The 26,087-nt window shown below is 37.9% G+C and overlaps 3 protein-coding genes across 7 annotated transcripts; 1 reads left to right on the top strand and 2 right to left on the bottom strand.

Moving 5' to 3' along the window:
- Positions 1 to 7,644: 7,644 nt before the first annotated feature.
- Positions 7,645 to 11,848, bottom strand: LOC112173184. 4 transcript variants are annotated; one of them, XM_040509254.1, is made up of 9 exons: positions 11,685 to 11,832; positions 11,296 to 11,480; positions 10,834 to 10,948; positions 10,535 to 10,603; positions 10,361 to 10,413; positions 9,783 to 9,871; positions 9,538 to 9,679; positions 8,795 to 9,170; positions 7,645 to 8,020 (listed from the first exon to the last, which is right to left on the bottom strand). In XM_040509254.1, the coding sequence occupies exons 5-8, from the start codon at positions 10,404 to 10,406 to the stop codon at positions 8,884 to 8,886; spliced, it is 564 nt and encodes a 187-aa protein (XP_040365188.1). In that variant the 5' UTR covers positions 10,407 to 10,413; positions 10,535 to 10,603; positions 10,834 to 10,948; positions 11,296 to 11,480; positions 11,685 to 11,832; the 3' UTR covers positions 7,645 to 8,020; positions 8,795 to 8,883. The 4 variants fall into 4 exon arrangements, 3 of the variants coding, with proteins under 3 accessions (XP_040365188.1, XP_024166533.1, XP_040365189.1); XM_040509255.1 differs by lacking the exon at positions 7,645 to 8,020 and adding an exon at positions 8,033 to 8,422 and having other exon boundaries at positions 10,361 to 10,603; XR_005802076.1 differs by lacking the exon at positions 9,783 to 9,871 and having other exon boundaries at positions 10,361 to 10,603; positions 11,685 to 11,848.
- A 9,154-nt stretch (positions 11,849 to 21,002) lies between these two features.
- On the top strand, positions 21,003 to 22,204 carry LOC112173183 (probable carboxylesterase 12). The gene has a single exon (XM_024310763.2). The coding sequence runs from the start codon at positions 21,141 to 21,143 to the stop codon at positions 22,053 to 22,055; it is 915 nt and encodes a 304-aa protein (XP_024166531.1). The 5' UTR covers positions 21,003 to 21,140; the 3' UTR covers positions 22,056 to 22,204.
- LOC112173182 (probable disease resistance protein At1g61190) lies at positions 22,123 to 25,942 on the bottom strand. Of its 2 annotated transcripts, none has more exons than XM_024310761.2 (3): positions 25,753 to 25,942; positions 25,363 to 25,442; positions 22,123 to 25,254 (listed from the first exon to the last, which is right to left on the bottom strand). In XM_024310761.2, the coding sequence occupies exon 3, from the start codon at positions 25,247 to 25,249 to the stop codon at positions 22,262 to 22,264; it is 2,988 nt and encodes a 995-aa protein (XP_024166529.1). In that variant the 5' UTR covers positions 25,250 to 25,254; positions 25,363 to 25,442; positions 25,753 to 25,942; the 3' UTR covers positions 22,123 to 22,261. The 2 variants fall into 2 exon arrangements, with proteins under 2 accessions (XP_024166529.1, XP_024166530.1); XM_024310762.2 differs by having other exon boundaries at positions 25,398 to 25,442.
- Positions 25,943 to 26,087: the final 145 nt, after the last annotated feature.

Raw genomic sequence — 26,087 nt, 5'->3', positions numbered from 1 at the left:
ATCAAGTTCAATGCTCTTACCAAGAAAAATTAGCTTCTAGAAATATCTCGAGTATCAATTTTTAGTTTCGTTGATTAGTGGTAATATTACACTTTAAATTTTGAAATACAAATTAGCCATGTAAGAAAATAATTAAAAGATGTCAAAATATTTAGCTTTCTTTGTTATATTAAGTAATGTTTAATCTTCAATAAGTACACGAAATATTATCTCTCTTTTGATTCAAACTAGATTCTTGAGAGCAGGGCCGGTCCTGAGATTTTGGAAGCATGGTGCAAAAATGTGGGTGAGATTTTACTAATTGTGCTCTTCATATAAAGAATAAAATAAAAAAAATTGTTGCGTATACTATATTAGGCTACTTTTCAACACAGATATTTTCGGCGAAGCCTATGCGTGCAGTGATGGTATCAATAACTGCTGCACTAGGGTTTCTGACAGAAAGATGAGAGAAGGTCGTTTAGCTTGTACCATATCTATCAAAGCTCTCTGAGTTTCCTTGTTTGTAATACCACGACAGTTCCAAACAAGAATGATTCCTTGCCACATGGTGGTTGGGGTGATGGTGCACTCGATGGCTTAGTGGCGGTGCTTAGGGTTTTCTTTTTTTATATCCTTTGTCTAGGTTGAAGTATATAATTAAGGGAGCTTCTATTCATACCTCCAAATTTGGCATTTGGACCTTCCCACTTAATAGACCTCCAACTTACTTTTACCAACAACCATTTTGCTATCTACACATCTCTAATCTTCCTATAATGCTCATCGTCCAATAAAATCAATAAAAGCCTCTTTTTTTTTTAGATTCTATTCATACTTTCAAAAATCATTTGTTGGACCTCCTTTAATTTTTGAAGAATTGGAATTGCAGCAATTTTTTTTTTTTTTTTGAAGTTCATCCTCCATATACGAGTTACAGAGGTGCTAGCACTTTTTCAATGAATTGTCAACTCTTGGTTACCGTAGGCAACAATACCATGTTTGCTCATCATCTCATACAAATATATTTTCCAAGTATTATTTTCATTGCATTTAGGTGTCATTGTCCCTAAACTGATTCAATAGCAACTTGAAATGAACATGGTTCTTTTGTTTTAGATATGTAAGGGATAGTGGAGGAAATTACAATAATCAACCATGAGTCTAGTGCATTCTATATAGATTTATATCATAGGGTTGAATTTTTCATCATATCTATAGAATAGTTCCACATAAAATTGCTCTGACGATGTGCGAGAAGATCTTGTGGACAACTACCCATTACTGCGTTTATCATATAAATGTGCTGGAGTACTACTTTTTGTAGCCGCTCGTTCACATGTTTGTTTGCATTCAGAATGAGTAAGGCTTCATCAACTGAGCTGTCTTTGTATTTCCCATTTTCTCTCCTTTTATTTTTTTATAGCGCAGTGATAAATCTTGTAAATTGTCAGCTATTTGAGTAAAGAAGTCTATCACTTTACGAGGACAAAGTCAAATTCTGAAAATTTTGATTACAACGTTAAATAATTTTTGGCGATATATATTTTAGCGTTTACATTGGAAGAGAAAATTTCCCCCAAGTTGAAGAGTATTATTGTTCGTAGAGATTTTTTTTCCTTATTTATGTCTTTATTGGTAATTTGACATGAGTTGACAAAGTCAACTATTATTTGGAAAAAGAGAGAGGTCCAAATACCAATATTGGAGGTATGAATAGAAACTCTCATAAAAGTTGCATAATAAAATTACAATCTGATTTACTTCCTTTTTTTTAATTTTTTCTTTCAGTGTCAATGTTCGTCTATTTCAATCCATGTCAAAATATTAGTAAGTTAACAACTATGAGCAATGAATGAGAAGTTGTTTTTTTTTTTTTTTTTTTTTTGTGTTTTACATTTTTACCTTCAGTGTTCACAAAGGGATAGCAATGATTTTGTGAATTGAATAAGGAATTAAAATTAGGAGGCAAAAAGGTGATAAAAAAGGGGTCGTGACCGCTTACCTAATTTTAGCCTAAAAATTGTCTACTTACTCCACTAAGAGTTTTTTAACTCCATTTAACCAATCTAACATCTATAGACAGTATTGCCCTCATTTTAATTAATAAATTACACTCATCTCTCTCTCTCCTCCTCCTCACCGATTTCTCTCTCCCTTTCTCTCAACTCGTCTCAGACTCTCTCTCTCTCTCTCTCTCTCTCTCTCTCTCTCTCTCTCTCTCTCTCTCTCTCTCTCTCTCTCTCTCCAGCCAAACGGCCAGATGCCGAGCGATGACACATTCAACACCTTCTTCTCCGAGACCGGCACCGACAAGCACATCACAGGCTCAATCTTCATCAACCTCTAGCCCACCATCCCAGTCGCAGCTACTCGCGCTAGTATCGGTCAACAAACCCTCATTCTGGAAGCTCTGGGAGGCGCTGGTCCTGATGTAGGAATTCGGGTCGAATAGGAACCCGTCGAGCTCATCTGAAATCACAATCAGAGACGACGACGTAGATGGTGTCCTAAATGGGAGCAAGGAGTCGTCTCGGTCTCTGGCACGCCAGAGAGAGAGAGAGAGGGAGGGGGGAGAGAGAGAGAGAGAGAGAGAGAGAGAGAGAGAGAGAGAGAGAGAGAGAGAGAGAGAGAGATTTGAGAGAGAGAGAGGGGTCGAGAGTGAAGAGGAGTTTTTGGGTTTTGAAGGGCTCAAACTTGGAGTTGGTGTTTTCCAGTGGTATGGGAAGTGGAGAATGGGATGGGCTAAGGAGATACCAGACGACTAAGCAGTGTGTGTGTGTGTGATTGTGTGAGAGGTTTTGGTCACCACTGAATGGGGAATTACGACATGTGCTTTTATGGGAGAAGAGTCGTATTTGACTCTTTGAGGTTCTTTTGATTGCTTTTTAACCCCTCTAGAAAATTCTTGTATGCATCGGTAGTCTGATGAGTGACACAGTATCTATTAGGTAATCTCAACCCTCACCCTCATTATTGGAGGGTAATAATATGATTATTGGGGCAATAATATGATTATTGGGGGCAATAATATGATTACAGGGTATTATGGGGGGGGGGGGGGGGGCAATAAAATCAGAAGCCAGAATCCGGTCACCAGTCCTGTAGCCGGATTCGGGATTCCAGTGACCAGTCTCTAGAATCCTGTCACCGGTCGCCGGAGTTTGATCAACTGAGTCCGCAGGCAAGGTCTCCGATGACTTCTCTCTCTAAGTAACAAAGAAGGAGACCGCAAAAATGTCCCAAAAATAAATAAAAAGGAATAAAAAAATAATTAATTGGGTATTAGGGAAAGAATCTCTTAGAGTATTAGGGTAAGTGGGCAATCTCTTAGAGTGTTTGGGTAAATAGGGTTAATTAACCCCAAAATTGGGTAAATGATCATTTCCCCTAAAAAAAATGGTTATAAATTCAAATTTGGGTGGAGAAGATGAAGATTATGTGAGATCATACCTATTGCACAACAATAGATATGAACTAGCTATTATATATTGTATGCATCAGTTAATGTAAATAAGTTGTTTTGAATTCAAATATAAATACATTAACCAATATATATAAACTTATTAAGTAATCGAGTTTAGTTTATATATTAGAATATCTGTTAAAGAATTTGAAATTCAAATGTGTGGTTATCCAGACAAATTTATTAGGATAGAAAGTTATTTTGACAGTTCCTTGATGGAAGGAACTGCTGTGTTCAACAGCTTTATAAATAGAATGGAATTTGTATTTGATCCCTACTAGAACAAAAAGACACTTTCATTGAGTTTGTCCCATCAAGTAATAAAGAGAGATATAGTGTGTATCTAAGAAAATATCAAATAGATAACAACAGCATATCACCAATGGATACTGGCAACAATCCACCAAGTCAGTTTTATGATTTTATTTCATAACATTTATCTAACATTTAAGATAGTATACTTGAGTTATAAATTTATGTTTCATATTGAATCTAACAGATTAATGTTATCCAATAAGAAATTAAATAGTCTTTATATTTAATTAATTGGGTATGTATTTAGTTTTCCTTACAAATTTGAATTTTAGAAAATTAGTCTATTTATTAGTCATTTTGCACTTGTGTAATATAGTTTTTCAATAATTCAAATGTTTGTAGGGTGAACTAAGAAAATAGTAGGGTAGCAATAACCGCACCCATAAAATATTCTCTTTTAAAAGTATTTAATATCATATATTCATATTTATATAAAGATAATAGATCACAAGTGACATGTAATGAATGAAAATTATAAGAATTAATTTCAATTTACCCCCCTGAGGTTTGAGGGTGTCATCATGTCACCTTCGACTCTCAGTTTTGAATTTTTACCCCCCGAACTTTCCAATTTCAGTCAGTCATGTCCAATTTCTCAGATTCCGTCCAAATTGGACGTTAATTCTGACGATCTAACCCACTTTGAAGCCTTTAAAGGACACATATGAGTTTTTTTTTGTCTTGAAATAACCATTTTAGCCCTCAAAGTGGGTTAGATCGTCAGAATTAACATCCAGTTTGGACGGAATCTAAGAAATTGGACATGATTGACTGAAATTGGAAAGTTTGGGGGATAAAAATTCTAAATTGAGAGTTGAGGGGATGACATGATGACACCCCTAAACCTCAGGGGGGTAAACTGAAATTAATCCAAATTATAACTATACTAAAGGAAGGTTTGTGCTACTATAGCTTAGGAACAATTGGTTACCCTGCACTCTCTCTAATTTTTCAATTGGTTACCCTGCGTGCGCTTTTACGGGAATGTCCTCTTGACCTATCTGCAACCCTGCTTCTGTCATGGCAGCGCATGCATGTTTGATCTAGAGAGAGGTGGGGAGGTCGTGGCAGCCTGTGCATGATCCGAAGAAAGGTGGAGACAATGATAGGGAGGGCTCGACTCTCCCTCTCACTAACAAAAATGGGAAACCCTCCATTCTCACCTATCCTTCGCTCTCATTCTTCCGGGATTACCTCGAAAGGTAAATCCATTTCTGCTCACTTTTTTTAATTCATCAGTATGGTATTGATAACTTAAACGATTTGCTTCAGTGTCAGATGCCTTCCTATGCTAGCAAGAATGAAGACTGGAAACCGATGCAGTCTCTCTTTCTCTTTCGCCCTGTGATTTCTATTGGGACATGATGTACATGTGTTTGATTGAAGAGTTTGTGAGCATGGAGAAGCTATGTAGTGTAGATAAATTTGGAGTTTTTGGGAATTGAAGGAGGAAGAAAGCAGTACTAAAACAAAGTGATTGAGGTACGGAAGTTGTGCTTTTGTTTGATCAAGGTTGCCTTGATGTTTGTTATATATGTAATACAATGGATCTCTTCCTTTACTTTAGCTCATAATTTTTTTTTTTTTCACTGAAAAATTATTGTTGTGGCTTTAGATGTTGTTGTCTTTTGAATGATTTGACACTGGATGAGTTGAGGAGCGAATGTTCAAGTTATGAAGATTTCCAGGACTGCCTCTATCTTCAAGGTCGTCAAGCATATTTGCAAAAAAGGGTTAGTATGATAAGGTTTTAAGATAATTTGGTACTATCAGATGTCAGAGCATTTAAAGTGATATGTTTGTGACAGTGACTACTGTATTTTGCAATGAGCCAATGACTGGTCTACAAAGTAGGCTTGATAATATATTTCTTCTGTGCATCAAACTATCAACAAAAGCCAGGCACGGGGCTTGATGAAGGATGCTGAATGGTTCTTAGTTTTAAACAATATTGACTGATTGTGGAAGGAGCACTTACAAGCGCTCAAGTAACATGGATAGACTAAAGATGATTGCTTATGATACTAGGTATGATTTGAAGATAACAAGAGATATTGAAGAAAAAGTTTTATCGATACCTCTACCAAACTTGAATGTTTACTTTGTTTTATTCGTGTTGCCCAGATGTCTTGGATTCATGATGGAAAAAATGGTGTTCCAGGAACTCATGGACCCCTCAAAATTCCCAAAGTTCAAGTCATTTCTCACAAAGGTATCAGAAGCCAAATGTTTTATTTAGTTTGAGCTTTTCAATTATATGATACCAGATCAAAGCCTTGAAACTTGGAGACACCATGCTAAATATGTCAAAATAACTATCATTTGTTACAAGATTAATTACATGATTATGTAAATATTTGTGCAATTATCAAAGACTCTATTTGCATGATCGGTAAATGATTGAAGATAGATTTGTGTATTCACATGAGACAACTTGAACTTTTGTATAATCTAACACCATTTTTGGTAAATGTGCAAATTTAGGGAAATAATCCTTCATGCTTGCGTGAATTTCTACTGCATAGGCATATGAGAAAGCTTTAGTCCACCCCCTCCCTGTAATGCTCTGGTGTTCAGTTTAGCATATGCATAGTGGTTTAGGTGAACTGCAAATTCTTTAGGGAAGCACTACTAGAAAAAGGGCCTAAGGGAACACATCCCATGTGTGCCTTTTGATACCTATTGTAAACTCATCCAAATACAAATTGAATAATACATGCTAGCACTGTTCATCTATACAAACATATATTCTAGTGGGTCCCTGTATTCCATGTTTTACATAAATACAAATACTTATTATTTCAAATGGGGACAGAAGCAACTTTTGTGTCTATATCTCCAATAAGAGCATACCTACAGTGTCATACAATACACATTCACTTTTGTAAGTTCAACCAACTTTTCAACATGAATCCAAATATTAGCTTTCCTACACAGATTTCATTCATTCAAGAGCAATATACAAATTGTTCTCTCAGACCATATTAATTACATGATTCAGTTCATCTCTGCCCTAACCCAAGCTAGTATTGCTATATCTAATATGGCAAAAGCCATTACCCAAAAATATATATAATTCATCTCCAATATTGACAATAAAATGAACCAAAATGCACTGTAATGTGAAATTATGAGATGAATCATAGATACCAGCAATATGCTCTAAAAGCAAACACTATGCCAAAAAAAGTATCATACGACAGACAGAAACTGTTGTCTGATTTGGAGTGCCACCGTTGTAGAGCGAGCCGTTGTCTGTTGAAAATTCAGACAACGGTGGAACACAGTTGTCTGATAAACAAACAGGCAATGGGTATGTGGTATAACTGTTGTGTGATGGCTCGACAGATGGCTCGGCAGATGCCATGCGCAGCTGCGCAGCAGTTGAAGCGCTTCCTTCAGACAACAGTGCTTGGTTTCAAGTTGTTGTATGTTAAGCATATCAGACAACACATTTTTATTTTTTGTGTTGTCTGATTGATTCTCAAACTTCAGTGCTTGGACTATATCTGTTGTATGATTTACATTTGGGACAACAGAGTTTAGATGCTTCTGTTGTATGAGTTAGTTTTTGGACAACAGAGTTCAATTGCTTCTGTTGTATGATTAAGGTTTAGGACAACTGAGTTTTGTTGCTTCTGTTGTGTGAGTAGAAATTAGAAGACACTGATTTGTTAAAAACCGATGTGTGATATGCATGATTGCAATCAGTTTCTGCCCTATTTTTGGACATTCAGACAACAGGCAGTCGTCATTATATCTATTCTGTTGTGTGATCATTTGAACATCCCATTCCTGAATTAGATTATGCATTCATTTGCTCAATATTTACCAAATGAACAGTACTTCATCAAACACGAATATTGGAAACCATCAAATGAGTAATCTAACCAATACTTTAAACTTCAAAAGCAAAGAGGTGTATTTCCCGATCAAAGAAGCCAACATTTTAAACAAGAAAAGCATTCTAGTGCATGCCCATCTACTTGGGACATCAAAAAGCTAATACACATATATGTATTGTTCCAAAAATGGGACATCAAAAAGTTGATACACATATCTATTGTTCCAAAACATGCCACATTGTGCATAACAATGTACCAGCAACAAAAAAGATGCTTTCCTTATCAAAAATGTACCAGCAACAAGCGCGCTACTTCATAACTCATGCACATATGTGTTGACAACAGACTTCCCCCACCCATTTCGCACTTGATCAATATCTGCTTGGGTGTATTGTCTGCTGCCTCTTCTCTCCCACTGAATCAGTTTATTATATCAAAAGGATTAGTTAATCACTTTGGTGAATGAGGCATGGACATAATAACAAAGTTATGAGAAATTGAGTCGATCAAGTGACTATATTTATAGCTATATATGTTGAATAGTACAAGCACAAATGAAAGCTCATGACAGTGAAACTAAGAGAGTCATCAGGGAGCAACTAAAATAGTACAAGCACTTGAGTTGCTGAGAAGAAATTACAACTTAACATATAACCATTAACATGGGGGCAACGTAAGGCAGAGACATTGTTTCATGCAATGCAGACACATACATAGGTTTCTACTCAACAAGATTTACTAACTACCCATTAATATGGTGGAGTAATCTTGCAGTTTTCCTATGAATTTGCCCTATAAGATCTGGTACAGCATCCACCTAGGAGAAAAAAACATATCATGTCATCTGAATTATAGAAGTTTCTTTAAACAATCTATATAATTAATGGATTTTCAAACACTTTACTCCTGTAGAAGGAAACATACATGGACTCATATGGATGATGTGGTGCAGAAACTTAAGGAAAACAAAAAAAGAACAAAACAAAATATAAAAGAAAAAGAAAGAGATAGAAGCAATATAGAAAGAGTATAAGAGTACAATATCAGACTTTATGTCTAGTACCAAGACAACGCAGCAAATAAACTAAACCTAAAACACAAGACAATAAATCAATCAATGATTCTTGAATTCAAGCCAATATGCACAGTAGACATTTGGTAAGTAAAAACTGGGATATGAAAAGAGAACCTCAAAGAAGGATCCTAGCAGCTTCTGCATCAGTGAGTTTATCCATGGCTAAATCAAACTTTCAAGAATAGAAGTATCTGTATAGTGGATCAGTGAAAGTCCACGACTTTGAGCTCAGTTTTCAGCCAGCACTTTCCAAGTCTATGCTCATAGATATCTGGAGAATGGCAACCATCTTCTGCAGGACAGTAAACCCATACATTACATTTCTTTTCATTAGGCTTGGCACGTTTTGCTTGAACTAAGCAAGCCTGACAACAGTCAGCTGCACTTTCTTTGTGGTGGTTAAGGCCCCATCTTACAGCAGCACCATCATAATCTGTATGAAGTTCAGCGTGCCATTCAGGTGGAAGAGGCCTGCCGGGCAAAACTTCATCTTCAAGAGGAAAAGATTATACACATTAATACTATAGTAAGTTTGTGGCAAAAAAGGAACACATATCTCAAAATTGGCAGATAAGTATCATGACCTATACTTCTGTGAATGTACGCAAAAGGGGCGGGAGGCAGGGGAAGAAAAGGAACTGATGAAAACAACCACTTCCTATGAGTTTCTCATCAACACTTAGATCTAGTTTGATACAAGAGTGTAAAACCCGACAAATATGAAAATGTAAATTCATACTCATATTCATTTCAATGATGGACAATGCTGCATAGTTCATACTAAGTAGAAATTTGCATGAATCTCAAAAGGAAAAGCGAGGCAGGCTAAAAAAAACTCAAATTGAGGGCGCACTAACCTCTTTGCTCACTGACATTTGCCTTGAGAGGCAAATTCTTCAACTCGTCAATTATCTCATTGGTTGGCTTCAGTTTCAAAGACTCTGGCAATTCAAACCCTAGTGAACGCTCAGCGGAAAGCTCCTTCTTAAATTGCTTCACCTAAAAGTCATAACAAACACTCCCTTCATCAAAATCAACATTCCAGCAAATCCCTCTACAGCTTCAATCAAAACATATCAGACTTGAATCTTTTTTTGCTTACCAATCTAATAAGCTCTACAGGTTCGGCTAACTTTCGAATCCGAACTGATTCCTCTATTTTCCTAATATGATCCGGAGTGTACTCAACAGCTGAACCAAATTAATTAAACAAAAAAAGATTCCCTTAATTAAACATGCATTCAAACATTGAATTAGCAACTGGGTTTCTCCCGAGACAGCCAAAAAAAATCGAAACTTTTTAAACAAACAAATTCTTGAGATTAAAAAAGAGAATCCTACTGAGAAGTGAAATACTGAAATGGATTCAGATTTATTTTTTTTGCCAATCTACCTCAAGAGCAAGAACTTAGATCACTAACTACCATAACTGTAGGATGTATGCATGTGGTCCCATTTCTGGCTCACTTTGGCATATGCACAGCCAATATTATAAATCTGGCATAAATCCAGTATTAGCTAATGTACACAAGGGAGTGATGGACTATATTTGAACCAAAGATATTTGCTTCCATCTAATAGATAATAGGATTTCCATGTTGATGGCAAGATGGCACACGGCCCATAAAAGATGGGGAAAAACAAGCCAAAGAGGAAGCAAGATCTAAAATAACAATTCACCTGTCAAGTAGTTGGTAGCGATCACCGATTTGAGCATCCACATCATCAGTTTCCTTTTCCAGATTTTGAAGCATCAAATCAACATGAAATCCAGCAGAAGAAGAATAATCCATAAAGTGAACAAAGACTAACATATCATAAACAGATTACTTGGAGTTGAACACCCAACCTTACCTATGAGTGCTGATGAAACATGATCAGCTTTGTCTTCAACACCAGCAGTGCTAAGAAAAATAGTTCAATCTGAACAACACATTACAATACAAATCAAAGTGGTACAAGAAAATAAAGAAGGGAGAAAAAGCACAAAAAATATTGAGGAGAATATGATAGGTATGATTCAGGTTATTCAATAGCATTTATTAAAGCAAGAAACTGAATGGGATATTAGATCATGAGATACAGAATAGGGTCCATGAATTCAAAATCAGTGAATCTTCAGGTTAGTAAGTAAAGGGGTCAAATATACATACCCAATTGCATAGATGTCGGCTAGGTCATTGATATCTAGCCAACTATCAATATCCAGGTCATCGGGTGGAGTCTGTCGTCCAATATTCTATGTACCAACACATATTCTGGAAACAGCTGGGAACAAAAAGAAAAAAAAATAAAAATAAGAATAAAAAAGCAAACTTCGCAATCTCTCCATCAGGGTCTGTCATCAATCACCATAAACTCAAAAGCTTCTCAAACCCAAAATAAATAAATAAAATAAAAATAAAACACAGAAGATAAAGAGAAACACATAAAGAATGAAACATTTAGCAGATCGGTTCCAAGTGAAGGCGTCTTTAAACCTCTGGCCTTCGACTTCGAAATCAACTCGAATTGGGACTAAATTCTGGGAAGTTGGCCACTGAATGGGGAATGAATTTTGACCAAGAATTCGTGGACCAAAACGAACAAAGATAGAAGAAGAAAACGAAGCTTACATTCTAAACTTCTTAACAGAGCCTTTGGGAGCCTGGCTTACATCCTCGAATTCTGCTCCACCACAATCTCCATCTTCCCATACTCCTGCTTCTAAGATATCGGGGGCGGAGCTGAGAACATCTCCACCACAATACTCCATCTTCCCAAAAGTGAAGAACCCGAAACCTTCCAGTTAATCAAAACTCTGAAATAAAAAGTGAAGAACCCGAAATCAAAAGTGTCATTTGTGATTTGTGAAGAACCCGAAATCCTCCGGTTAATCAAAATCAGGAATCAAAAGTGAAGAATTAGAAATCAAGACCGTGATTTGTGATTTGTGAAATCGAAACTCGTGCATAATGAGGACGAGAAGACGAGAAACCAGAAACCCCCAAATTTTAGGGCTTACCAGATTCGAAGACAAATCTCGGATTTAGGGCTTTAGATTGGTACCAGAGAGTTGGGGTTCAAGGCTTGAGGGCTTCAGAGGCGGTGGATTTAAGGTCGAGGGCTTCGGAGGAGGAGGATTTAGGGTCGAGGGCTTCAGTGTCGGAAAGTGTTGGGGTCGGGCTGGTAGTCTCAGTGGAGTTTTGGAAAGATAGAGTCGGGGTCTGAGTCTGACCGTGAAGTTTTGGAGTCAGTGTGTCTAGGGCTGGTAGTTGTGAAGTGAATGATTTTGTAGGCTTTTTTTTTTTTTTTCCAAGTTGGTCGGAATGTGTAGTGGTCCAGGACACACGGCTAGATAAGCCATTAGTTGATGGATGCACGTACAAGGCATCAGACCATGGTTTTTCACTTATGTGTTGTCTGAATGCAACTTTTAAATTTTCAATTTGCCTCCTCTTGTTGCCTGGATGGGAGGGAAATTGGAGAATGGAGGGAAATATTGGGGTTAGGGTTTGCGACTCAAAGAGGGGTAGGGTTGCGACTCAAAGAACTGCAGAGAGGGGAGTGAAATCAGAGAGAAGGGAAGTGTGGAAGTTTTTTTGGCTGAAATGTATCTAGAAGAAGATGGGTTTCAAGAAGAAGATGGGTTTGATTCTTTAAGAGAAGAAGACGGGTTCCGCTTTCAGAAGCTAGAAGAAGATAGGCTTTACGGCTTTTCCCGAAGACTGGCTAAGTGGGAGACAATGTGGTAGACAGAGGAGCACTAAGTTTAGTTTTTTTACTTTGTATAATCAATTCAGACAACACATAAATCAATTTTGGTTGTCTGATGGTCTATACTTGAAACTTAGGGACCTAACAAGCAAATCTCCAGCCTAGTACGAATCACATACAAACTCACTTCTCCCGCCTAGGATCGCCATCTCGCATTCACACAACAAAAATAGATCACTCCGTTGTAGGAGCTTACAATCGTGTACCAGCATTTCACCCAAAAATTGGTCTTTTTGCGGCTAATCACTCTCATTTTGGAGTACATCTGATTTTCTTCCAAACTTGCACAACGGAAAACAAAAAATGTGTTGTATGTTATTTTGCAACTTACTCTCATACAACAGATACAACTATACTGTTGTACAAGGTCAGTTCAAATTTCGACCCAAATTTGAGCAAGGTGAGAGGGAAAATTTTTTTTCATTCAAACAATAGACAAAACCTTATTACTGTTGTACAATAATCTTGCACCCAAAAAAAATTGATTTTTGACCTATTTATACAACTAAATCTCATTAAACGTGTTGTGTGAAGCTGTTTTCGTCAACACACAACGGAATTCTTTTTTCGTTGTCTAAAAGTGTAGTGTGATGAGGATTTTGGCATAGTGAAACTTCCTACAGTTTCTTATCCTAGTGTCCAAGTAAAGACACATACCCTTCCATTAGAGTTGATTGCACTTCTTGGATTGGTTGAGGTTGCTTCTCTATAATATTAGTAAGTGCTGCTATTAGCTTCTTAATGCTATCAGGTCCACCACTTAATATACTATGCAAGGGATTGTGAATACGAGTCTCAATATACATCGTGAGAAACTGCTAGCTTTGCAGTTTGTATTCCAGGAACATCAACCCACTCTACTCCAAGTCCATACCCTCGAACTGCATTTCCTGTCTTTGGTCCAAATTGCTCATCGAACAATTCATTCATAAGTCCGAAGTAAGTTCCCCTACCATTTAGGTGCTCCCTTTGCTCAAGCTTATCCAATTCCAACTACAGCAAAATCAGAAACTAATTTAAAGTAAGCTAATTGAAGAAAATAATTGGCACCATACAAGTAGCCATGTATACAAAGATACAGCGAATATCACAACACTTACACAGATTTTTTCTACTTTGTCATTAATTGGCAGGGTACCACTACCATTTTTTTTTGGTTTGATGTGAATCAATCGCCAGAAAGTGCAGCGATCCATTACCTTCCCTTAGTTTGCAAATTCCTGCGAATCCATGATGTTATACAATCAGCCACAAAATGTAACCCATAACTACTTATCATGAAGAGAATGGGTGAACAAAGCTATGTAAAAACTAAAGGCATGCTTTAACATTTCTGTTTAAAATAAAACTCATTGTAAGTGCAGCAAGAATGAGTAAATTAAACATGACACCTTAAGGTGTAAAAGGATCAGAAGGCAGCTATGAATACACTTTTCAATCAATAGTTTGCAATGGGATCAGAAGACACTTTATAGTAGTGTATCTCAACTCATTATACCATGCTGTCAAATTTGTTCAGAAGATTGTACCAAAAAGCAATGACAGTTTCTTACAACAATTTTTAACTTTATACTTGATGACATAAGTAATTAAATATGCTACTGCTAAAATGATTCATTCTGAATCTAACATAGTCAATACTAAAACCTGCGAATAAGAGAAACATGTAAGCTTCATACTTTTACTCTACAAGAGATCAGTATCATGTTGATGGTGTTTAGGGGAAACCAAAATACCATTCATAAATACACTTTGAATTTGGTCTGGATATTTAACAATCTCTGCCCATCATAAAATTGTATCAAGTACATGATTGTAAATAAAGTAAGCATTTCATTATGTTTCTATAGGCAGGAAAAATAATTCATGTCAGTGACATTCTTTATAAACTAACATTATCTATCATTTGACAAAACACAAAGGGTCAATGAAAGGGTTGGTTTTCTATCTGTAGCAAATCGAAGTAACATCTATCATTCCATAAACTTACTATTTGTACTGCTCCTAAATATCAAACTGGGTCAATGAAAGGGTTGATTTTACTGCAGATGGAAATCAAAATAACACCTATGATTCCACACACATACTATTTGTATTACTCCTAAATTTCAACATCAAAATCAAGCTCTGAAACTCTTTAGAACATCTTATGGACTTATAGCTAACCAATAAATACACTACTGAATTTAAGATTTAAAGTATGAGGATCACCATTAACACCTCCCTAGGCTTAACCAAGAGAAAAGAAATCACCTTGCAACTTGTGAGCAAAACCCAACAAAAACTAAAATACTTGTAGCAGTAATCTGCCTTAAAGAAGGACACATTTGATATTTTAGCAGCAAGAAGTTATAGTCTTCTATCTGCTTTTACAATTTCCTTATCAGTCCAAACACAGACAATCACAAAAGTTTAAGGTTCAAGAAATGATTACAAAACATAGAAAACAAAGATTCAGATTATATCCTTGTCATGAACCCTAGTTCTTCAAAAGCATTACTGAATATGAATCTGATCAAATCACAAACATAAATGAGAAAAGAAACCAGCTCAACAACTGATATGCCTCAAACTTAAGACAGAGAAACTTGTTGACAACCTAATCTGAATCATAAAAGACATTACCGAAGCTTGTTAAGGAAATTAGAATCCCTCCCGTCAAGGCTCATAGAGTAAACTGATAGAAAAGTAAACAAACCACAAGACAAATGATAAGAGAACACCGAGATTTAACGAGGTTCAGCATAAATCTATGCCTACGTCCTCCCGAGAGATACATGTTTTTCACTATGAGAATAATTACAGTACAAGATACAATTGAGCTAAATCACCATAACCCAAACCCATAACCCTTGTACACCCACACTCATAGAATTTCCCAAGAACTCGCTCTCACCCACGAGCTGTATTCACTCTTGAAATCTCTGCTCTCTTATCCAAGAGATATACACTCTCTTGTCGATGATCACATGCATCGACCATTCCTTGGTTTACTACCCATGCCCTCTATATATAGACACCTCAATTATAATCCAATTGGTAGTAGGAAAACTAAACCTTCTTGTACAGGAGAAAAGATCCTATTTCTGATAGGAATAAACTTTGACATCAACCATGTCCAATTAGGAAGACTAACCAAGTTCAACTAGGACTTGCCTTTCCTAATTAATTCTCATCACATCCTAACAATCTCCACCTTGATGAGAATGCCATGCAAAATTACCTTGCACAATCTTTTTTGTACCAGCAACACATAGCCTGAATCAATTATGGTCCTCCCTGATTCGTAATGGCCAATCCTATTTATAATTGCACCGAGTCAACAATCAACATCTGACTCTGAAGAGGGACCTCAAAACAACCCCTTCCCTAGCAGGATTTCCTTCTCACCATCATCTGAACTCAGAAACTTGTCAACGACATCTCTACTGTAATGTTGTACCCGCAAACAAGACTCACCTATGTGCACTCCTATTTCCCATTATCCATTGAGGTCTGACATACCAGATGATACCTACCACACTGTTCTCCTTGTATGAGGACCGTACCACCATGTGTGATTTTTTCGGCTCCACCTTCTATAAACACTTATAGCCCTTGGAAACCAACTAGTTCCTGAATATCAAATTCCTCTGTAACTTTGGGACATCGTCACACCACCCAAAGTACGCTAATCCCAAATCTAATATCCAGTCAAAGAACATGTTTCACTTATGGAGATTGTGAGAGCATCTCCATATGAAAATTGGTATCTGCTACAGCAATGCCATCCAAGCCTTTCACTTCATATGACCCTAGTCACAACACTTGTAGCATCCTTGCCTCTGGATTTAGACCTGCTATGATCACTAAATTAATCCCCAACAGTTTTCTGTGCATTATCCATTGTCTTCTCCGGTTTCACATGCTTTCCCTTCAACACTTTACTAAGCCCCGTTGAACTAGGATATCTTTCACTCACTTAAAACCAAAGAGTGAAACTTCCTTTTCTGTCAAACTACTCCACCTCAAACTATGAGGCAATACCTGAAGCCATGACGAGCGACCACGATCAACATGCAAACCTTCAGCGAACGAATACCATGAACGACGAACAAACATGATCGTTGACACCACGAACCACCTTGGTGGGATATACACTCTTACCAACTATCATTCCCTTGAGTCATATCCTGGTCTCTTGCAACTCTACCTTTGATTAGGATTTTTCGTGAGTCTGGCTCGCACCACCTATCGACTACCTTTGATTAGGACTTGCTTGAGTTTCTGACCTACTCCACGTTGCTAAAAAATTTCCCCGAGCTGGCGCCACCTAATGCACTTTTGAGTTAACACCTTAACCATCTAACTGACTCCACCTTGAATGATGAGGTGTCCCAGCCGAACCTTCGGCTCTGATACCACTTGTAAAGGAAATTAGAATCCCTCCCATTAAGGCTCACAGAGTAGATCGACAGAAAAGTAAACAAACCACAAGACAAGAGACAAGAAAACACCGAGATTTAACGAGGTTCAGCATAAATCTATGCCTACGTCCTCCCAAGAGATACATGTTCTTCACTATGAGAATAATTACAGTACAAGATACAATTGAGCTAAATCACCATATCCCTAGTACACCCACACTCATAGAATTTCCCAAGAACTCACTCTCACCCAAGAGCTGTATTCACTCTTGAAATCTCTGCTCCCTTACCCAAGAGATATACACTCTCTTGTCGATGATCGCATGCACCGACCATGCCTTGGTTTACTACCCATGCCCTCTATATATCAAGGTTCGAAAAATCGCTAGGAGCTAGTCAGGCGATGGCCAGGGGACTACCGCCCAGACGCCTAGGCGGGTGCCTAGGCGGCGCCTAGGTGGTTTTAATTTTTTAAATCTTTAATTTATTTTTATAGCATATAAAATATAAAAAATAATATATAACTATATATATATATAGACTTAATTTAAGATGTGTCTCTTTGTTTTGGAAGATAAATAAAGACTTAACTATAATTTAAGATAAGAATAATAAGAATTTTATAAGGATGTATTTTATTCCTATTTCCAATGCCAGTCAACCATATGACTTGATGGGTTTCCTATTCAAGTTGAACACAAATACTCAACAAACTACTTTAGACACCCAGAAAAAGAAAATCTGGAGAACCCACGGGAGCTATAGCATCGTCAATTAAACTCGACAGATCAATCTAGTTCCCTATCCATTTCTCTCTTATTCTCTTGTCTTCTGGCTCCAATAGATTATCGTGCACAAACACGCTGTAATTTATTCAAGGTGAGCTCCAATCCTCTCTCTCTTCCCCTTTCACACTTTTTGTCAAGCCTGAAAAGCTATAGTTTTCTCCATCGCTCCCTCAGTTTTACGATCATAATGGGTTTGATCTGTAAAGTTGGATTTCTCAGGTTTTGCGACGATGAATCTAGTTTCCAATGGGAATTTGAATCCGGAGTGAATGGGTTTGATCTGTAAAGTTAGATTTCTCAGGTTTGTTGTTATTCGTAACCGGCCTAAACAGCTCGCCTAGCGCCTAACTACTCGGCCGCCCAGTGCCTAATCGCCCGCTTAGGCCGCCGAGGCGACCGCCTAACTCTTGCCCGCCCAACCCTACCGATTTCCCATTCCTCGAGTCGGAGAGCCACCACCCAGCGCCTGGGCGGCCGAGTTTTAGAACATTGCTAGATATAGGCACCCCAATTATAATCCAATTGGTAGTAGGCAAATCAAACCTTCTTGTACTTGAGAAAAGATCCTATTCTTGATAGGAATAAACTTTGACATCAACCATGTCCAATTAGGAAGACTAACCAAGTCCAACTAGGACTTGCCTTTCCTAATTAATTCTCATCACATCCTAACAAAGCTTTATTCAACATTCAAATTTCATTGTATTGAACTCACATTTCAAATTCACAATAGTATTGAAAACACAAATATCCATCCAAAACCATTTCCAAACCTCATAGGAAACAATGTATGAACTGAGAATTGATAATAGAACCCAAATTTGGAGCTAAAATAAGTATTCTACTCGGACAAGTCCAATTATATATGAACAAGGCAACTATTACTTTCAGTGAACTACATCAAAGAAACACTGATAAACTTAAATATAGAGTTGGTGGGCACAAAGAAGAGATATCAAACTTTCGAAGAACTGAAGCAAAAGTTTGCACTGAAATGTCCTAAACTCTCAATTCTAATTCAAAATTTTCATCAATAATTCAAACCCAGTAAACCCATTAAACATGAGAATTAATTTTACTCAATTAAAAACCCTAAAATCACCAATTAGTCATTTCAATGCACAAACTACCTACCTTTGAAAATTAAATTGAAACCCAGACCTTCAATTTCACACAAACAATAATTGAGGAAGAGATTGAAGTACCTGAAGTGGTCGATGGCGCCGGAGCAATCTCTTTCATTCTTAACCATAGCCATTGCCCAGCACCAAATACCCTACCGAAATGCTTTGATAAACCAGAAGAACAGAGTGGGACAATGATTCGATAAAGATATGGCAAATTGAGACACTTTGGGGACAAGTCTCCATATGAGTGTTCTAGTTTCAAAAGAAATTGACAGAGCGAGAGAGGGCAACTACCATCGGTGGTGATACGAATTTGGAGGAGTCATGGTGGCCGCCACCAGGACTACAGTCGGTCTTTTCTGGAGAGGGTATGGGCAGATCTGAGAGAGAGAGAGAGAGAGAGAGAGAGAGAGAGAGAGAGAGAGAGAGAGAGAGAGAGAGAGAGAGTGGGGGAATTGTGTGTGTGTTTATGTGATATGAAATTAGGTATACAAGGACATATTCGCAGGCATTCTAAAAAAACAAAGGATGTATTCGTATGAAGTGGTCTACATTGTGGGAATGGGGACACTTATGAGTCTTATGTATCCCTTAATTTTTCAATAGGCACGCATGAGCAGATCTGTGCCTTTTTATCAGTTTTGGGGACACATAGCTCATCTGTGCCTAGCATATGTGTCCCTTTAGCCCTGTTTTCTAGTAGTGAAGGTAGCCACTGAAGAACTGTGTAATGTGTGGTACTACTTGGAGGAGTTTCATATGAGGATTTAATATTCACATGAAAATAGGTAATGTAGGTTTTCAAGTTTCAGAATTTCAATTTGATTTTTTAGGCTCTGGAATTGGTAGAGTATTCTACTTGATTGGATATCAACCTGTTAGTAAGATTATAGAAACTTTTAATCAATTCTTATATATGATTTAGGTTTGTCAAGTGTGAAACAACTTGAGGTTTGATTCAAGTTGGTTTTTGAACATAGAAATGGAGGGGGAAAAAAAAAGACCACTTAAAGCTTTTGAGTATCACAATCTATTCATAAGTACAAAGGGAGGCGGTGGACTAAAGATTTTGCCTTTTTTTCTTCTGGAGAAGAGCATCACATGGGAGAGCTTCTAGATGTTAATGCATATTTTTCAGCCTTTTGCCTCCTTTCATATGAAAATAATCGCATTGCCCTTTTGCTTCTTTAATGCTTAAATTATTCATCCTCTACTTTTCTTTTTCTTCTTGTTTAGCTCGGTGCTCATTGCTCTCTCCCAACATGGGGTTGAAGGTAAGTTATTTTTTTTTTTTTTTTGAAAAAGGTAAGTTACTTTTTTAATGGTTTAGTTAGCAGTAAATTCATAATTAAAGTTGTGATTTGTTGGAAGGATGGAGTAGCATAGAGTTATAGAGTGTTGAAGTTACAAAAGAACTTTAATCTCTTTTGTCGTAATTACACAGCAATAGTAATCTACAACTACCATTTCGACATTTATGTGAGGAAATAAATTTTGGCCAGCTACCATCTCTAACTTGTAGAGAAATTAAAATGTATACAAAGCATATAACCATCATTAAGGGACTTGATGATTTTTCTTCCTACAAGCAAGATAATGCAACGGTGAAATGGAAAGAGCAAAGCATGTGAAGTTGTCAGATACTCAAAGTGGGGAGATTGCCTCCACCTACATGACAATCTTTTGTAATGAAATCACATCTACCATTTTGTGGTGAGTTAATGGTTTGTACATATATTGCATATAGAATGCAGCTTCTAGAACTGAGTAGACACAATGTAACCTAACTCATAAATAATTTTGCTTCATTTAATTTCGCCTATCTTTCATTTCATTTCAGCATAGCTAAGTTATCTATACTATTATTAAGAGAAGAGGCTTTGTTAGCCAAAATCAAAATTTTTGACAAAAATGACCCTAAAACATTAAAATACTCTGAGAATTAATTAAATCACAAGGGTCATTATGACAATTGCAAATTATTTTTTTATTATAAAAAATAAATAAAATAAATCCCACATATTCCACTTTTCTCTCCCACTAGCCTCTCTCTGCAATAACTATTTTTATCATTTTTTTTTTCTGAAAAGAAAAATACATGTACATGCAGAAGAAATTAATAAATCAAACCACACTCAACTGCAAAATTTTTTTTTTTTTTTTTTGAATAAACTACAAAATTCTTGTTAAATGAGCGAGAAATATTACAACTTTTCTAGAACGAGAGAGATTGGAGAATCCAAGTATTTCTTTTCGGCCAAAAGTAAAGAGTGGTTAAACGACTCTCAAGTCTCAACATTAAAGGTCGAGATTCACTCTCTCTCTCTCTCAAACCCATAAAATCCAGTCAATTCCAACCCAGTTCTGCACTTTCTCATCGAAAATGGACCCAGCAACCCCAAACGACCAAATAGCCTTCGAATTCCCTCCCCTCTTCCGACTCTACAAAGACGGACGCGCTGAACGACTTAAGGGCACCGAAACCGTCCCGCCTTCTACCGACCCGACTACCGGAGTCCAATCCAAAGACATCGTCCTCTCACCCGAGTCCGGACTCGCTGCCCGCATCTACCTCCCCAAACTCTCCGACCCGACCCGGAAACTCCCTTTCCTCCTCTACATCCACGGCGGCGGCTTCGTCATCGAGTCCCCATACTCCCCTATCTACCACACCCACCTCAACTCCCTCACTGCCAAAGCAAAAGTCGTCGCTTTATCCATCCACTACCGCCGCGCCCCGGAGCACCCCCTTCCCGCCGCTTTTGAAGATTCCTGGGCCGCATTTGAATGGGTCGCGGCCCATTCGAGTGGCAACGGGCCGGAAGCCTGGCTGAACGAACACGCGGACTTTAACCGCGTGTTCGTGGCCGGAGACAGCGCCGGTGCCACTCTGGCGCACCACGTGGTGCGTCAGAGTGGAGTGGAGGGAGTTAGTGGGGTTAATATTGCGGGGGTTGTTTTGTTTCATCCGTTTTTTCGGAATGAGAGGCCGGATAAGTTGTTGGAGGTGATATATCCGACGGGCGGCGGGTCGGAGGATCTGAAAGTGTACCCTGGAAAGGATCCGAAACTGGGGAGCTTGGGAGCTGGGAGAGTGTTGGTGTTTGTGGCGGAGAAGGATTTTCTGAAGGACAGGGGATGGAGTTATTATGAGGCGTTGAAGAAGAGTGGGTGGGGTGGAGTGGTGGAGATTGAGGAGACTGAAGGAGAAGATCATGTGTTTCATTTGTTCGATCCGAGCTGTGAGAAGGCTGTGAGCTTGGTGAAGAAGGTAGCTGCTTTCATGAATCAGGAGTAAGCTATTAGAAATGTGTGTGTTGTGTAGGATATGAAATCATAATAAGGTCTGTCCATACTAGTTGATATGAGCAGATTGTAACTTATTTTCTGTATTTACTTTGTTATGTACGATCACCATTACATACCATAATGATTGAGGTTCTAATAGCATTGATCAAACAACTTTTTAACGTAGACATAATTTATATGGTAACCTGGAAGTGTTCAGAGTTCATCCAGTTCCAAGTACATCATTGTAGGCTCTACCAGTCTAGGCCAGAGGATGGTTTTTGCATCGGGATTAGCCAATACTACTGAATCCCACCACCATCTCTCTGCTATGATTTCTTTGATTGGTGGAGTGGTTGATGGTTGTCGCTGTGGATCTCCTTGACCTGTCGATATGGTGATAGGTAGCTTCTTTAGACCTGGACATTTCTGAACAGTAATTGTGCTCAAAGAATTGCAAATCATGTCTTCACTATAAATGCTCTCCAGTTCCAACAACGTATACAATTCCAGATTCTTAAGTCTTGGAAGGCTGACTTCAGCTCTCTGGATTGACCCTTCTTCCTGTATCAGCACCTTCAATCTTAAACAATATCTGATAGTGAGTTCTTCAAGGTTTCCGAGCTGTTCAATCAGCGTTACAGTGAATAGAGTCTCAATAGAATGACAACAACTGATTTGCAAGATCATAAGGTCACCGAAAGTTCCTAGAGGGACAACACCCCTGCAGAGCATCTTCAGATTTGTTAGAGAATACAGCTTTAACGAATTTAGACTGTTCAAGTTGTTCTCCGCAGTCGTTACTATACTCTCCATTTGATTACAGTATCTGACAGCACATTTTTTCAACTGGATGGAATCTGATAAGCATCTTGACAATATATCAACATCATTGCAGCGCCTGAGTTGCAGCTCAGAAGTGCAATCAGGGAGCAAAAGACGAGTACCATTCACAAAGAAACTTCCTATGCAGGTTATACTCTTGCTCCTTTCAACGTGCTTCCTTATTGCTCCAATATTGTGGTAAAAGAATGAGCATATGTCAAATCTGAAACTCTGTAGATTATTCCAATGCCCGGATCTTGTATAAATATTAAACACTTCTGAGCCCTGGAATTGCACTTCAAGAACAACGATGTTTATGCAGGCGATGAGTTCATTGACAAGTTCTAATCCAAACGCACATTGAGAACCAAACAAAAGCAATTCTTCTAGAAAATTGAGAGTGGTTAATAGTCCTTCTGGAAACGAGTCCAATTCTGTATAAGAAAGATTCAGGCGCTTAAGGTGATGTAACATTTCCATTCCTAATGGCAAGCTTCTGATGGGAGTATAAGATAGATCCAAATCCCACAGAGCCTCGAGCAATTCTAGAGAAGGCAGCCTTGTTAGGTTCCAACAACTACGCAATAGCAAGGCACGCAAATTCCTCAAGTTGGCAATGGACTCAGACAGACAGGAAATTCCAGTGAAAGACAAGTCAAGTACTTTAAGATTCTGCATTCCGGTAAAACAAAGATCAGTTACTTTGTCCGCGGAGCAATACTGCAGCAGCAAAGAGGATAACTTGGGACAAGATAGATTCTTAGGAAGACATATCAAATCATTATACATCATGGATATCCTCTTCACGTCTTCAATCTCCTCACTTTGAATTTGGATCCTTTCTACTGCAATCCCAGCTCTGATAAGGCAAACATGACTACTTTTTCTTGTAATATCAATTGCCATGTCCCTAATTAAGTCGTGCATTTTGACACATTCAATGCCACTCTCTGCGTTAACATGATCTAGCAGACAAGAATCCTTAAGATTAGCCAAAATCATTTGTCCCTTCCATATATTAGCTTGTAGTCTTCCTACATCACCGAGCAAACCCTCCCACAACCAATTTTCAATTAACTCTTTTGCTTCAATATGATGACCTTCAGGATACAAGGCACAATATAGGAAACATGATCGGACAATGTTATCATCTAATCTTTCATAACTGAATCTCAAACATGAAAACACCATCTCTTCCATGCCTTCCACATTAGCTGCAGACTCTCTTAATGCAGTCAATGCATTCTGCCACCCCATTTCGTTCTCTACTTTTCTCAAGGCTCTTCCGACTGTGACAATGGCTAGTGGAAGACCACCAAATTCTTTTGCTACTTTCCTTGCAAGAACATAAATTTCTGTTTTCTGCAGAACAGTAGAACCAACTTTTTCACTGAAAAGGCTCCATGTTTCATCCTCAGAAAGCATCTTTACCTCCACTTCTTTGTCTGTCTCCATGGCTCGGCACACCCTTAACGATCTAGTAGTTAATATGAACTTGCAGCCATTTTCTCCGGTTGGTTCAGGAATTCCAACATTTTCTAAAGAAAATCCAGTCCAAACATCATCAAAAATCAGCAAAAGTTTCTTCCTCCGTGTTAAGGCTTCCAGTAAGGCTGCTGCGTTTTCCATTGTATCCCAATGATCAAGGAGATGCAAGCTCACAGATTTTGCAATGGTCTTCTGCAATTTTTCGGAATTTGAACTCTTAGGCATTGTGATCCAGATCACATTGTCAAAACAAGTGATCTTCTTTTCCTCCATCTCTCTTTTGAGTTGGTTATTTATTTCTTTCATAATTGTTGTTTTTCCAACGCCACCGATGCCGTAAACACCAATCTTTTTCACTTCATGGTCTGCTGTCAGATGGCGCCAGATTTCTCCTATCGTTCTTTTAGTTGATTCATTGCTCACTATTACTGTCGTTGGAAGCGCCTTTACGTTCTCTACCAGCAAATAAGTCAATGAATCATCTTTAATTAACTGTCCCTTCCTAAGAAGCTCATCAACCATCTTAATAGTCTTTTCAACAAGTTTCCCCAACTTTCTGCGAGAGGCATAATTTGGAAGATATCTACATAAGCATCTCTTCTCTTCCTGGGAAAGTAGATCGCGCCGCTCGTTATTGTCAAACTTTTGAACATTTTCCAACCACAGTTTCACTTGAGCTGTGGGAGCTTTCCTTTCTTGAATACATGCATGCTTTAGTTTTCTATTCACATCTTCAAAGAGTGCCCTTAATTCTTCGATTTTTGATCTCAATTCTTCTATCTTCTCTTTTGGATTCTTGTTAAGATAGCTGCAACGCTGCGCTGTTGTTTCTTGTAAAACGTTTATGGGACATAAACAGCTCAAGATGGTAGCTGCGGTTCCAGGATCCATAGTATCTGAAAACACGTGGAAAATTTAAACCGTTAAAGATATAAATCCAGAGAAGTACAAGTTCATTAAATATATGTGGAAATGAAGCATCAGATGAAATGAAGTCCACTTACAGAAAGAGGTAATGAAAGCGAGAGGTAAATCCCACCTGATGAAACTTATTGAGTTGCTGCCATGATTCGCCACAACATCCCTAAACCAGTTAAAATGCTTCATTATTTAATAAAGAAAGAGTGTTTACTAGTCGATCAAGACGTTTTGAATCCTCAGTAAAAGGAAGCAGAGAATAACGAAAAAATGACTGGTGCTGGTGGACATGTGAGAACTCAAATGCGTCTTTTGAAGTTCAAATTGTCATGTAAGCTAGAAGTTTTACCCATCCATATAGAGAATTAAGAACAAATAGAAAAAACGATTGCAAATCAGATCTGCTATACATCAAATGGAAGCCAAAATATAAACAACCTAGATAATTAGCTGCAGCCAAGATCGAAAGCTGATACCTGGATTACTTTGATGATATCTCCTCGAGACTTTAGATCAAATTTGATGAAGTAGAAGCAAGCTAAAGGTCAACAAGCAGCAAAGGGATGAGAGCGAATTTTTGTGAGATCGGTCTTCCTATAAGGGAATACACGTTAGCAAAAGCAGAGCTAAGAGCGTGAACAGGTGACAAAGGATAAGCCAAGTCAATGGTAGGTCATAGGTGTTTTTGAGGGACAGCTGAAGGATTTGGAATTTCAAATTATACTACATATGAAAGATGAGTTAACTGTTCACAACTGATCATGTAACAGTGGAGTGACAGTTCTGCCCTTGATTTTCTACGACAATTTTC

This window comes from Rosa chinensis, chromosome 6, assembly GCF_002994745.2.
Source record: "Rosa chinensis cultivar Old Blush chromosome 6, RchiOBHm-V2, whole genome shotgun sequence".
Lineage (NCBI taxonomy): Eukaryota > Viridiplantae > Streptophyta > Magnoliopsida > Rosales > Rosaceae > Rosa > Rosa chinensis.
Note: the sequence above shows the minus strand (reverse complement) of the source record. Positions and strands in the feature narration are given on the sequence as shown.